General features: G+C 42.7%; 1 protein-coding gene across 1 annotated transcript in view; it reads left to right on the top strand.

Annotated features, from left to right (window-relative positions):
- The window catches only part of LOC147737430 (uncharacterized), an 81,581-nt gene extending 69,294 nt beyond the window's left edge, over positions 1 to 12,287 (top strand). The window contains exon 2 of the mRNA XM_086929452.1: positions 7,859 to 12,287. Coding sequence (XP_086785578.1) covers positions 8,778 to 10,595 — 1,818 coding nt within the window. The 5' untranslated portion in view covers positions 7,859 to 8,777 and the 3' untranslated portion in view covers positions 10,596 to 12,287. The remainder of the gene's footprint in view (positions 1 to 7,858) is intronic.
- Positions 12,288 to 15,490: the final 3,203 nt, after the last annotated feature.

Genomic DNA, 15,490 nt, shown 5'->3' with positions numbered 1-15,490 from the left:
TAGTTTTAGCTGAGCTAAAAGTTCCCGGTCTGGCATTTTTTCAATGTCGGGATGTGGTATGTAGCTGGCTAGAACCGGCCATGTGGCTCCTGGTCTACCTAGTGGACCGAGCCTGGTAATGTGATTTTGATGTTTTAGGGCGCCATTAAACCAGAGCAGGTGCTCTTGGTATGTTAGTGGAATTTCAACGTCCTCGAAAGGAGCGTATTCCTCTGGAGATTCTTCTATTTTGCAATAGTGGAATTCATGTGTCACAGCATGTGCTGCTGGAAAATTTATCCAGGAATAGAATACCACTGTCTGACGATATTCATGGGCCTCTACCACAAATATGACTGTACCACCTCTCGATGATAGTCCATTTTCTATAAGTTTAATAGTTATAGTTTTTCTTACATTTACTGGAATGATTATAGCATTCGGGTCATCATTTTGGAGACTTGTGTCATCCGCTAGGAGTTGAGCTGCTATTCTAGCTTTCTCCCTTTCGTCTTCACTATCCGACATTTTTCTGACAGAAAGTTTTTTGTTGCAGAGCAAGTTTCAAGGAAACAAAGATTAGGTGCACTATATTTTGGAACACTGTATCCTTCAACGTTGACTAAACCAAAAACTAATACATAGAAATCTGTTCCTACTAAGTTGCAGCGGATATTAACCTTTTACCCACTCCAGACGTCTATTGGAGTTTTTACGGGAAAAAGGGGTCTGTGTGAAAAAGCACGACTGAGTTACTCTAATGTCTTGCGTTAGATTATCGCCTTACCAAACGTTGGGCGCCATGTAGTGTAGTTCCTATATTCCCAATAGGCTCTGCGCATTGGAATAACATAAACAGCAGTTTAGACGTAGGACTGAGGTCATCTAGGTCTCTACTGACTATGTTAGACTTAATTAGTTTTGCCAGCTAGCTCAGAGGTCACTAGAAACTTTCTCGAATGTTCAGGAAGGAGTTAACTTTCCTGATTAGACAAGGGATTCGTTTCTGACAACCGCATAAACATGACAACTTTGCTCCCTCAGAATAAATAGTATATCTCTAGAGTCGTGTGAAAACAATAGACAACTTTTTGCTGACTTAACGACAACTTTAGATGAAACTAATAGTCACCCCCCAAAGGTGGGTAGTGTTCCCATAAGCAACCTGCTTTACGCTGATGACCTAGTGCTTCTCAGTCTAACACGTGTTGGTTTACAAAGGCTCCTGGTAAAATTATACAATTACACCACTGCAAACCTGTTAGAGGTTAACCTAAAGAAAACTCAAGTGGTTACCTTTGGAAAAAAAAGGAAAGTCGGGGGAGGATGGTCATATAACAACATGACCATTGCAGTAGGAAGTGTATACAAATACCTAGGGGTCAATCTCGACTCAAGGGGCAATTTTGCGAAACAGCGTAAGGAGATATCTGCTAAAGCTGTGACCCTACAGGTGACCTTCTCCAAGCTCTCAAAAAAATTGTCTGGCCCAAGTTTAACTCCTCTACTAGAGGTCATGAGAGCAAAAATAGGCCCAACACTGTCATATGGTAATGAGATTTTCAGGGGTAAACTGAACATGAATTTAAACCAACATGTGACCAAAATTTATAAAAAAGTCCTTTGTTTGCCCAAAAATGCCTCTGCTGCCCAGATTAGGCTAGAATTTGGTTTATTAAACTATGAAGCCTCCAGCATTGGCACATTTCTAAATCTCTGCCACAAATTCAGACAAGCAGACATAGGCTCATTGGAGTCACTAGTTTGGCAAGACATCTTTGTGAAAAACCCAGGGGGCACGTATGGGCGCCTCTTTAAGGAGTACATTCAAGAACTCTCTGCGGGTGACCTATGGGATCTCAACCCCAGTATGACAGTATTTAAATCCACCATTAAGAAAAGCGTCCGAATAAGTTCCCTCATTATGGATAAAAATCACTTTGCCAAACGCAGACACGCCTGGGCCATTATGAACTCGTACGGGCGTTTAGCTCCTGCAACCTATCTGTCCTGCACCTACTCCCTGCACCTAAAACTCAGTTTTATGGCTATCAGACTTGGTGACTGGCAATTTTTAAAAGATCTGCCAGGCTGGCGTCGCACGTCAGATGAAATATGGTGCAGAGGGTGCGGCAGGACGGCTGAAACTCTGGAGCACGTGGTTTGTCTTTGCCCAGCACTCATGGCACAGCGCAGACGTAAATTGAAAGTGGAATGGAATAGGTTGGGAATCCGGTCCTGCAGACAGGCAATCATTGCGGCCTTATGCCCAGAAAACACGGCTTTAAATATCGGCCTTATACTGTTTATACGCTTTGCATACCGCAATTTTTTGCATGCTCCCCTCATGTTGGGAGCAGCCTAAACCAAGTTGTATCATCTGTATATTTATTTTATTTACCTTTGCACTATCATGATTTGCTGCTATTGACCTGCTGTTGCTATTTTATCTGATCTCTTTTTTAACATTTGTAATTATTTATTAACGGCGGGTGGGCCTACAAGTTCAACACGGTAAATCACTGTATAACAAACTCCGTATCTTTTATCTTCTTTAAAAAAAATAAAATAAAATGTCATTTTTAAACGTCACTTGGATTGTTCAATAGGGAACTGCACAATGCAATGTGGGAACTTTTATCCACTTAAGTTGATCATTGATGTTATTTTTGTTCTTACAATGTGTATTGCTGTTGGCACTTCTTTTAAGGATGTTATTTTATATCCAAATAAAGATTATTATTATTAAAATAGACAACTATTTCACTCAGTCAATCGTGCATGCTTAGTTTCACCAGGAGTGCAGAGAAACAGAGAGACGGACATTTTCAATAAAACGTGTTATTTATTGAGCAGTCCTCTTTCTCATGCAAGAGAAGTGAATTGCCACAAATGCAATACTTATCATGAAGTAAAGTGCGTATGGTTTCTGAGCATATGATACTTTAAAACGGATAAAATATATACAGACATAAAATCATTGACTAAACGTACTCAACTGGTGCTTCTAAGATACGCCTACCCCGGTGTACCTAACCTAAGCCTAGTACGTGGGAAGGAGTAAGTGAGCTGCAGTTTAAGTTAAGTTAGTTTTTGCCAAGAATCTGAATCAAGAATTCTCTCAAGGTTTTAATCAGCTTCGTACCTTGGTTCTAGAATGAAGGAGGTCTTGTATCTCTCTCTCGGGACTCGATCTCCCAGCAACCCGCAAGGGCGACTGGAAACACCGGAGCTGGAATTTCTCGGCTGGAGAAAAGACAGCGTCTCTCTCAGCGAGTCAAATGGGAGGGTCGGCTTCCTTCGGCACTCGCATCAGCTGGGCGTCGGCCAAGTAGATAGCCGCTCTGCACCAAACCACCGTGTGTTTGCTTAAGGCAACGTTGGTATATTTATACCTCAAAGGTGCCGAGTTTGAGGTAAGGTTGGACATAAGACGTCACTAAAAACTAACAGTTCTTTCTTGACTCCAGGATTTCTTGTTCAAATCAAAATAAAAGCAGGGGGATTTCCCAGGCTGCTGGAGGCTTGGTTTGTTTAAAGAACGCGTTGTACTTTCTAGGAGTCTATGGGAGTAGCCTTGCTGTATTTGGACTGCATTAGCTATTACTAAATATGGACATGATTCTTATGCCTTTATAAGGATATGTTTTGTTATAACCACATAAGGGCATGAATCGGGGATATATAATTAGGGTCCTAGATAGATTCACAACAGAACCATTTTAACATTATATATATGCTGGCTCCATTCATGGAAAATCTGCAGCTCACCCCTCCAATCTTACTGCCCAAGCTAAACTCCTGCCTGCCAGTGTCTCGTTATTACCTATTTACTTCAGTGTTATTGAGGTGTGTGCTGTTTACGTGTGTGAGTGTCTTTTAGCCTGTGTGTTTGTCTATGTGTGCATGTTTGTGTGCATCTATTTGAATATCTGTTTGTGGGTGTTATTTTATTCTATTTGTATTTATGTGTTTATGGGTTGTTAGGTGTCTGTGTGTTCATGTGTGGGGTGTGTGTTTGTGGGTCTGTGCATCTCTTTGTATGTGTATTTCTTTGTGGGAGCACTCTTTCTGTCTTTATCAATGTAGATTACAGTAAATTACATTAGCACACACTCAATTTTGTATGTATTCACAATCAATTAGTAGGATACCATTTTCAGTGTAAAGACTGTACTTGTAAATCATTATTTTTTATCTCAAACACAAATTGTTTATCCTCCACTCCAACTTTTAAACACAACACGTAAACTAGAGGCGTATCTTCCATTGGTGCAGCAGGTGCAGTGGCACCAAGGCCCACTGAACCCTAATTATTGCTGTATTTCACAGTTCAAACAGGGACCAAAGACGGCATTTCTTTCCTTTCACTTGGGGCCCTGACACACTGGCTACTGCCGTCATCTAGCCTTGCTGGATGCTGTATGAAAGAGTGAAGACTCTTTGGATATTGATCTACTCGTGAAATACACCTGCTTTAGAGTTGGAAATGATTATCAGCCCGTCAGTGGCGGGAAGTTCCATCGGGGAGCATGGCAGTGCCTAACAGGACTGAATGTGAACACAGCTAATTACAAGAGGCTGCCGGTTCATTACAGGTGCCTGTATATTCTAGGCCATGTCATAATGTTTGGAAAACTTTGAGACACGGCGATCTCCATATGTGCTGCAAACAAGTACACTATCCCGCCAAGATATTAAGGCATAAAGAGCCTTGTTCCTTGGGGAAGTTTACTTGCGAACCATAGAGACTCGAAGAGAGAGAGATAGCTAGATAGATATTTTCACTGAAAAAAGCAAAGGTTACAGGGACGATATAGGTAGGAAATAGCATTAAAAACTTTAGAAATACATGGAAAAAAACAAAGGTTACAGGGGCGTTTTCCTTAGGTTCACATTTTACATACTCAAAACCATAGAAACTGAGCAGTTATAGTTACCTGGGGTAACCTTAGCTTAGACTACCCAAAATGCACAGCTTATGAAGCGGTCAGAGAAACACATGAAAACATTGCTCCTGCCCGTAGAGTGCAGGATTTTAAGCTGCTCCCTACGGGTAGGAACAATGGTGGCTCCAGCTGGCATCATGGGGGCTTTGGGACCCCCTCTGGCCCCCAACAATAATGATTTGGGTGCCCTGGGTGGCTCAAGGGCACCCACCCTTTACCGGCAGGGCCATTTTTGTAAATCTTTCATTATTCGTGCTCAAGGCATATGCATGGTAAAGACTTGTGTGGTAAAGGGGGTACGTGGTCAAGGCATATGCATGGTAAAGACTTACGTGGAAAAGCTGTTACGTGGTTTTTGTTGGAATGTATGACATTATAATTAGTCTAATCCTGCACTATCTCTTGACTTGAAACTAAACCCTGGGCCTTGAAAAACTGGACACAGACAGCTCAAAAAAAGTGTAAAAGCACGTGTAGGAATGTCATGTCACATTGTCATCACATGCCATTTTCCCAGTGCATTGTACCATTCCCCCAGTTTTGCCCGGATAAATGGTGCTATGAACTGTATAGCACTACTCGCTACCACGTTTTGAGGGTGATCCATTTCTCTTCCTACCCTGGAAAGAGAGTTACTCCAGCATTTTGTTGAAGTGAAACTCTAACTGTTTCCAATGACAGAAATAGTCAGATTGGGGTCTGTGAATGCTCACTTGCTCACAAACTGATAAGGTGAATCATGCATGCAGTACAGTTACTACTGTGTGATTCTACACATGCAAAACATGTACACCTGGCAGCTATCATCTGACTAGTTTTGTTTTCAAACATTGTTGAAAGAGCTGAGGACACAGACAAGCCCACTGACACCAAGAGAGAAACAGTAATAACAGTTATTCACAATCCCTGGCAAAACCCCTAGGCCTGCTCAACATGAGACCAATCTCCCTCCCAACATTCTTGCTAAACTATTCACAGGCATTCTGGCACACAACATAGTCCATTCAAAATGGCCTTATGACTGCAAGCCACAGCAGTGGTGAGTTAATATTGTGCTGTTAATAAAATTGATAATTTCCAACACTGAGAAGACACTGGGTGTAGGAAGGTGGATATCTGACTATATGGTTACCCCAACTTTTTGCCTTGTGTTTTGCTGGTTTTCGACTTAGTTGGCCTGGGATCCTGCTATTCAGGGCTCCAGGCTATCTGCTCTCCCTATAAATGGACTCCATGTACTTTAGGTACATAACAGATTGGGTATTGGGTCACCTCTGTGAGCCCCTGTGTAGTGTACCATAGGTACCCAGGGCATAGGTGCATCCAAGGCCTACCATGGGCTGAAGCATGTATTATGCCACCCCTGGCTGGCCATCCAAACTGACACCACAGGTTGATCACTCAGCTTGAGTAAGGTGGTATAATCACCCCTTACTTAGATATAGTATACCTATATCTACCTTTATATATAGACACATATGCACCTATAAGTCACTCCCATGGTAGGCCTCGACAATCCTCGAGGCAGAGTGCTTGGTTTTATGTGAGAGGGTGCCCTAGCATGAGCTGAGCCCCTCTGCAGCTTTCAGAACCATGTCCTAATAGCTGTTCTATGATATAGCCATACCATATACTCTTAAGTGCATTACAATCCTCGTGGTTAAATGCTAACTTTGGTGTGGCTTTATCAAAACACGTGGTGTAAGGTGTCAAACACTTTGGAATACTACCCCTCCCCCCCACCAATTACGGCGGTGGGGGTAGCATTCCACCCTTCTAGAGGAAAAAGACATGTATGTTACTGCTTTACCCGGTTAAAGTTAAACAGAGCTTCAGCATCACAAAATGGATGCTGCTGCCAGAGACACGAGTCTGACCTCCTGCTGCTGGACGAAACTCCAGCAAGGGAGGCCTGGACAATGGTTTTCCTGTTGAGGGAGGTGCTAGCACCTCCCCAGACAGCCTGTAGTGTATTGGGGCAGGGTGGGTTGAATGGAACAATGCTTTTCCAGGCACTGCCTGGGGCACACAAGATGCTCCATGCATAGCCCGGTGCAAACCAGTTGCTGGAGCACTCCAGCCCCGCTCTGGCGCGATACTGGACAAAGGGTAAGGGGTGTAACCACCCCCTTCCCAGGTCCACCCATAGGAGGGACCTAGCGGGTAATCCAGCCCATTTTCTTAATATAAAGATAGGTGCTGTGTCCCCAGGACTTTAGATTATCCTGGAACGAAACTCTGAAATGAAACTCCTGGACCTTCGACATTCTATACCGACTAGAAGACTGAAGACATCTCCCTTGTGGTCAAGGAGTGACCACCCTGTGTAAACAGGGACCCCTGTCTTTAGTAACAAGCAAGGTAAAGGCGGCAATTGGCATTTGAGCTGATCCAGTGTGAACAGGAAAGCATTTTGGAAAAAGATATCCGGAGTTACTTTTGTCATATATACTTCCTGAAGAGTTACCTTTGTTATACAGTTCATAAAGAGTTACCTTTGTTGTACACTTCCTGAAGAGTTACCTTTGTTATACACTTCCTGAAGAGCTACCTTTGGTAGATACTTCCTGAAACTGAATTAATGGCAGCGCTTCCTGATTCCTCTCTTTTTCCACAATCTGTTCTGTTTAAATGAAATCTTATCCATGTGTTTCTACCCAAAACTGTACCTGTAGCACATGAGTGCTCTGTAGCTGACCTTTCCTTAGTAATTTACTCTGAACAATGGTAAATCACTGCCTTTTCAGAAGTAAATAAGATGTGACATGTTCAACCACAGTTTTCATGAAATATCCATGTATGGTAAAATGTTCCTTACTAAATTTCAAATATGGTAGAGAAGAGATGTCTTATCCAGCTGGTTAAATATTGTGTATTCACATTGTATTACATTTGCATTTAGTAATATTACATTTCTTTACATCCAACAGAAAATAAGCCTTAAATGCACGGATTGATTATGAATAAAGAAGATAACACATCAAACCAGCAAAAATTGTCAAAAAAAAGGAGCTCCAAAAACATCAGTGCAATCAGAGGCAGAGGACAAATCCAGGAAGAAGCAGTCAAAGTCAATTCAGTGAGTGTACGAGTCTGAGCTCTGCACCTCGACACCCCAAGACGAATAAATGACCTCAACAAAACCAAGACAACAAAACTGACAAGCCACCGGCTGTATAAACAAGTGTCCAACACCAGCTTTGATCATGAGGCCGGTATGAGAGTTGGAGGAAGGTCTCGTGTCTATTTGGGATCCATAGCTTGGAGCAAACTCCCTCTTCAGCTTTGAGCTGTTAGTAACATGATAATGTTTAAAAAAAAGTTGAAAACTTGGCTTTTTGTTCATGTTTGAAACAACCAGATTTACTTTCTTTTCTGACCTGTGCTTGGCCCCAGGACACTCTTTGGAGTAGCTGTACACATTACGAGTCGCTTCACCATCATGATATGGCTAGAGCAGTGCTTCGCTATCAAAACTGGCAACAGACCACCATTCAGTGCTCTCAGTGTATTGTTAACTGTTTCTAGCCAAACCACAGGCACCAGGGAAAAGCACAACGAAGTGGAGCCAAACAACTGAAGGCTAAAGGAAAGCGGAGTTCTGCTCTCTGAAGTACAGAGTATTGTCCCAATTTGCACCTACTGGAAGGAAGATTAAGCTTTACCCGCAAGCATGCGAAGCCATTATCCATTCTAAAGATGCCATCACCCACAAGGAAGCCTTACTGATATTATGAATGTGGCAGGTATTTAGTGAATCTTGTATTTTATTGTTAAATCGGAAATCAAGCATCCAAAATATCACACACATACAGGGAATGTGAAAATAATGCAAGTGGTTTATTAATTATGCTGACCCTTCAGGAAAGACGGTCAGGAGAAAAATCTGGCAATTGCACGGAATATGTCAAGAACTTTAGCCAGTTAGAAACCATAAAAGAGCACCAGCGAATACAAACAGGGGAAAAACCATACCATTGCACTGAATGTGTGAAGAGCTTCAGTCGGTTATCACATCTCCAAACACATCAGCGAACACACACAGGGGAAAAACCATACCATTGCACTGAATGTGTGAAGAGCTTCAGTTGGTTATCACACCTCCAAACACATCAGGGAACACACACAGGGGAAAAACCATACCATTGCAGTGAATGTGTGAAGAGTTTCAGTCACATTTCAAACCTCCACAGACATCAGAAAATACACACAGGGGAAAAACCATACCAGTGCAGTGAATGTGTAAAGAGCTTCTGCCGGTTACAAGAACTCCACACACATCAGAGAATACACACAGGGGAAAAACCATACCATTGCAAGGAATGTGTGCAGAGCTTCAGTCGGTTATCACACCTCCAAACACATCAGGGAACACACACAGGGGAAAAACCATACCATTGCAGTGAATGTGTGAAGAGTTTCAGTCACATTTCAAACCTCCACAGACATCAGAAAATACACACAGGGGAAAAACCATACCAGTGCAGTGAATGTGTAAAGAGCTTCTGCCGGTTACAAGAACTCCAAACACATCAGCGAACCCACACAGGGGAAAAACCATACCATTGCAAGGAATGTGTAAAGAGCTTCAGTCAAATTTCACAGCTCCACGCACATCAGAGAATACACACAGGGGAAAAACCATATCATTGCACTGAATGTGTGAAGAGCTTCAGTTGGTTAACAAACCTCCGAAGACATCAGCGAACACACACGGGGGAAAAACCATACCATTGCAATGAATGTGTGAAGAGCTTCAGTCAGTTATCAGTCCTCCAAAGACATCAGAGAATACATACAGGGGAAAAACAATACCAGTGCAGTGAATGTGTGAAGAGCTTCAGTCGGTTATCACATCTCCAATCACATCAGCGAACACACACAGGGGAAAAACCATACCATTGCAAGGAATGTGTAAAGAGCTTCTGCCGGTTACAAGAACTCCAAACACATCAGCGAACCCACACAGGGGAAAAACCATACCATTGCAAGGAATGTGTAAAGAGCTTCAGTCAAATTTCACAGCTCCACGCACATCAGAGAATACACACAGGGGAAAAACCATACCAGTGCAGTGAATGTGTGAAGAGCTTCAGTCGGTTATCATATCTCCAAACACATCAGCGAACACACACAGGGGAAAAACCATATCATTGCACTGAATGTGTGAAGAGCTTCAGTCGGTTAACAAACCTCCGAAGACATCAGCGAACACACACGGGGGAAAAACCATACCATTGCAATGAATGTGTGAAGAGCTTCAGTCAGTTATCAGAGCTCCAAAGACATCAGAGAATACATACAGGGGAAAAACAATACCATTGCAAGGAATGTGTGCAGAGCTTCAGTCGGTTATCACACCTCCAAAAACATCAGCGAATACACACAGGGGAAAAACCATACCATTGCAAGGAATGTGTAAAGAGCTTCAGTCAAATTTCAAACCTCCACAGACATCAGAAAATACACGCAGGGGAAAAACCATACCATTGCAAGGAATGTGTAAAGAGCTTCAGTCAAATTTCACAGCTCCATGCACATGAGAGAATACACACAGGGGAAAAACCATACCAGTGCAGTGAATGTGTAAAGAGCTTCAGTCAAATTTCACAGCTCCACGCACATCAGAGAATACACACAGGGGAAAAACCATACCAGTGCAGTTAATGTGTAAAGAGCTTCAGTCAGTTAACAAGCCTCCGGAGACATCAGCGAATACACATTGGGGAAAACCCATACCATTGCAGTGAATGTGGCAGTAGTTTTACTTACTTTTCAGCATTAAGAAATCATCAGTGAGCTCACAAAGGGGAAACAAATCTTTTAAATGCCATGAATGCTTGAAAAGCTGAAGTCCATTATCAATCCTAAACAGGCATCAGCGAACACACGCAGAAGAAAAGCCTTCAAGTGCGATGAATGTGTGAATAAATGTAGTCAATTATCAAGCCTATATAGACATCAGCTTACACACACTCTGTAAATACCATACAACTGTAGTGAGTGTAGAAGTACCTTTAGGAAATCTTCCGCATTAAGGATTCATCAGTTAATGCACACTGAGAAAAATCCTTTCAGGTGCAGTGAATGTGTGAATATCTTCTGTAAGTTATTAAACCTACGGATACATCAACTAACACACACAGAGTAAACATGGGCATTGCAATGAATGTCAGAAGTGATTTTGTCAATTACGAACACACCTGGGCTAAACCTTACAATTGCACTAAAAGTGTGACAAGCTTTTGTCAATTTCTGATCCTACATAGCCTCAGCGAACACACACCTTCATTTAACTCACTTAGAAATAATCTTCGAGAGGCAGTGAATTCAAAAAGAACTTAAGAACATTAACTATAATATTGACTCATCTGAGGACATAAACAGGAGCAGAACAGTGCAGTTATTTTGACATGAAGGAATTATAGGAACAAATATATAATTATGTGGGTTATTCAAATACCAGATGAATGAAGACTCGACTAGAAGAAATGAAGAAAACGAAAGATTTGTAGAATAATAAAAGTGTCTGTTCCCAGGGATTGTTCACTTCGGTACACATAGAAAAAACGTGATATAACAGGAAATCCACTGGGAGACTAGCACAATGTGGATTAAAAGAAAAGAAACACTGGTGGTTTTTATTTGGCGATGAAGAGTTACAAAATAAAACATCCTAGTGTTCCTGTTCATGCTACCTGTAAAAGTGTAGGGACGAATACGATTCTGCCTTCACACATTGCTATATAAGCATAAATGAGTTAGTTGCGAAAACGCCATTTTGCTGCTTTTGCACATGACACTACGTCTCTGTTTTTATAAAGACCAACTTCTTGCTTTTCCTTCACATGAGAATGGTCTGTTTTTCATATCTCTAGACTCACACTGCGACCTCAAGTCTGCACAAAGTGTTCAAGGTTAAAATAACAATGTATGTGTTGATGCAGGTTGATCGGCCCACGCTCTAGACACAACACAAACACAGCTGCTCATTTCTGAAACTAGGGTGCTTTTATTATTGCACTGCATGCATGAGTCTAGCACTTGGGAAAAACCTTTCAATCGACAAAGAGCTGTGCTGATCTGGTATGTGATTCACTTCACCTGACTTTGGAGGTATGGGGTTCCCGGTTTTAACCTAGAGATCTTCTATTATTATAATACCTAGCTCCTAGCAAGGGGAGGGTGGTACACAAGGCGCTATAGACATGGTTCCACTATCATTATAATATGATTTCTCCCTTTGTATTTTATGGAATTGTAACAATGTTGATTTTATTGATTTTATGCATCTTTTTACTTATGTTAATAAAGATACTGCATCTTAGAGCACGTAGTTGAAATAAACATTTTAAACTATACAGTGTCTCTGATTGCTCACGTTGTGGACATTTATGAGAATAAAAACAAAAGAGTGTTCTTGATTCCCACTAAACCTGAGAGGTCCCAAAGTCGCTTGTTCATTGGTAGCTTCGCTGTAGTACGGAGAATGAATGAGACACTGTTGCTAGTCGGATAGGGGTTCTGGGCACTGAGGTGGATTTTTGGTACACCACAATACACTGAGGTCCTGGTTTCCTGTGCATAGTTCTGCGCATGAGCATAATTCCCGCAACATGGCGCCCAAAGTCTTGATTAGTGCTCGTATCTGTCCACAATACCCTCAACACCTTTTCCGGTTAACAGGCGTGACAGATTAACCTACTTATACGAATGTGTTATAGTTTAATTCGATGAGGACACCATAGCCGAGGCATACAGAACAACGCCATCAATACTAACCAACCCTCCTGTCTCCACATCTGGTACATCTTCCGATGAATGGACAACCCTGACGGAGATGAAAAAAGAACTTATAAGAATTACGATCCACGGGATCATGATGACGGATTATTTGAGGAGCAACATAGCCCCACAGGGCTTAATTGTCAACATAATCCCAAGACTATTCTTGGAAGACAAACGTTTTAAAGTAGACTGGTGCCAGGTATCCTGGAAATGCACCAAGGATCTACTATTTTTGATCACTCAAACAGCAAAGCGCCTCTCTGACGCCTTGTTAGAAAAGATCTCAGCCCTAGAGGCCACCATGAAGAACGCAACTTCCAAGAATAATAAAACGGCTTTCACCACTAAGTTAGCTGAGATCAATCAAGAAATGTCTGACCATCATGAGTTCTTATTAAAACAAAAGACAACAAAACTTGAGAAAGACATTGCCAAGTTTGAGAAAGAAAAAGTCTATCCCTATCTCAAAGACGGTTTTAAAGGGAAAAAGAATAACTATTCATCTGATGACAACTCAGGCAGTGACAGCAGACGTGGATCGACAAGCAGCGATTCCAGTGGTGGTTATCCCTCTAGGAATCCATGAGCCCCACCACGCACTTGGCAACAAGGTTACCAACAAGGCCCAGTATTCCACGGCCCACCTCATATGACACCAGCGTGGCAATACCCTTTCTTCCCGCAAGGCCCCCCGCAATTTTACCCCCTCAATCCGCCACCTTTTCAAGGCAGAGGTTGGGGCAGAGGAAGAGGGCGAAAGCGAGGCGGGCAGAAAGGAGTACAATGGCAAGATCAGCCGCCAATATCAACAGCAATGGAGACCAGGAGCACAGCAGCCAGGGGGAGACGAGTCTGATCGTTAATCTGTCAAAGAAAATTCTTTCACCAACGGAGAAGAGTGTTTTGGAAAAAGGTCTCGGGTTTGTTCCCACCCGACCCCTGATAGTTTCCAAGAAATGATTGAGCTTAAACAATTTTTCAGGAAAATACGTCTCCGGGCGTTCTTCGAGAATCGACCTGAGCTTCCCAGTCAAGATACTGGTTTGAAAAAACCATCCACCTTCACCCCGACTGATGGGATGGTTCCACCGGAAGTCTTAACTTTCGAACGAGCGGTTCTGACGAGCCTGCGGAATAAACCAATTGTCAAACCCTTCCACAATTTAACAGCTGCGGAAAGACAAGCATCCATTGATTTGGGCAGGGATGATTCTATTGTCATCAAACAGGCAGACAAAGGGGGAGCCACGTTTATACAAAATTATGAGGACTATGACCTTGAATGCATACGACAACTGTCGAACACTACACATTACAGACCACTCATGGAGGATCCCACAAAACGGCTTACTACAACCATCACAAGTCTTGTTATTGAAGCCAAGACCAACGAGTGGATCAGCAAGAAGGAAGCTGAGTTCCTGGTGACAACGGACCCTGTCACACCTTATTTTTACACCCTCCCCAAAATTCACAAGGGTACCACCCCAGTCCCAGGGAGACCAATTGTCTCTGGCATCGGATCACTGTTGGAGCCCTTGTCCCAATTTTGTGACGCCTTTTTCCAACCTTTGGTGAAGCAAATTCCGTCGTATTTACAAGACACCAGAGACGTCCTCCGTCTGATTAATGACATCGATGGAAGAGAAGACGTCGATCTACTCCTAACCCTAGACGTAGAGGCGTTGTATACCAACATTCCGCAACAAGCCACATTAGAAGCTGTGGACTCACTGATGCAACAGGAAGAATGGATCTCCCCTACCCCAATAGCCTTCATCATGGAGCTAGCCCACATAGCCCTGACTGAGAATTTCTTCAGATACGAATTACAACTGTATCATCAGGTCCGCGGAACCTCGATGGGTTCGACGTTTGCACCGAGCCTGGCCTGTATCTACATGGCCACTTTTGAAAAGAATCACATCTACCCTCCGGAACAAAACCCCTTTCGAGAGAATCTTACACTCTGGCGTCGATATATCGATGACATTTTGATTTTCTGGAAGGGTGATCGCCCTAGCTGTGAGGCCTTCTGTACATGGATCAACCAGCAGGACCCATTCTTAAAGTTCACGGGCACTATCTCTGAAACATCTATACCCTTCTTAGATCTGACCATTCAATTAGATCCCTCAGCGATCACTACTACTCTGTTTAAGAAGGAGACTGATAGAAACAGTCTACTCTTGTATAATAGTCATCATACGAGAGCCCTGAGGGAGAACTTGCCATTTGGGCAATTTCTCCGCCTTCGGAGAAACTGCAGTTCTGTCCAAGACTACAAACAAGAAGCGAGTATCCTGCAACATAAGCTCCAGGACAGGGGATACCCCACACGACTCCTAAAGACATCACTCAAAAGAGCACTAAATAACAACAGAGAGTCATTGCTTGAAGTCCACACCAAAGAAAAAGATGACACGATCACATGTGTGACATCCTACACCAAGCATTCCACGTTCATAAAAAAGACTGTGAGCTCACACTGGGGGATTCTCAACACAGCGGGCATGGAACTGCCTCGCCCCCGCTTTGCATTTAAGAGAACAGCGAATCTTAAAGACACTTTGATTCACACTCACCCTAAAAAATCGAGTACCCGCCCTGTTAATACCTTATGGGACCTTCCACCGGTTACGGGACACCACCGTTGTGGATCCTGTGTAGTTTGCCCCCAAACTATCCAGGGTAAAACTATAGAACTGCCGAGGGACTTCACCTGGAACATCAATAAACACACTAATTGCAATAGCTCAAGGTGTATTTATGTA

This window comes from Lissotriton vulgaris, chromosome 1_1 (assembly GCF_964263255.1).
Source record: "Lissotriton vulgaris chromosome 1_1, aLisVul1.2, whole genome shotgun sequence".
Taxonomy (NCBI): domain Eukaryota; kingdom Metazoa; phylum Chordata; class Amphibia; order Caudata; family Salamandridae; genus Lissotriton; species Lissotriton vulgaris.
This window is presented reverse-complemented; position numbering and strand designations above follow the sequence as displayed.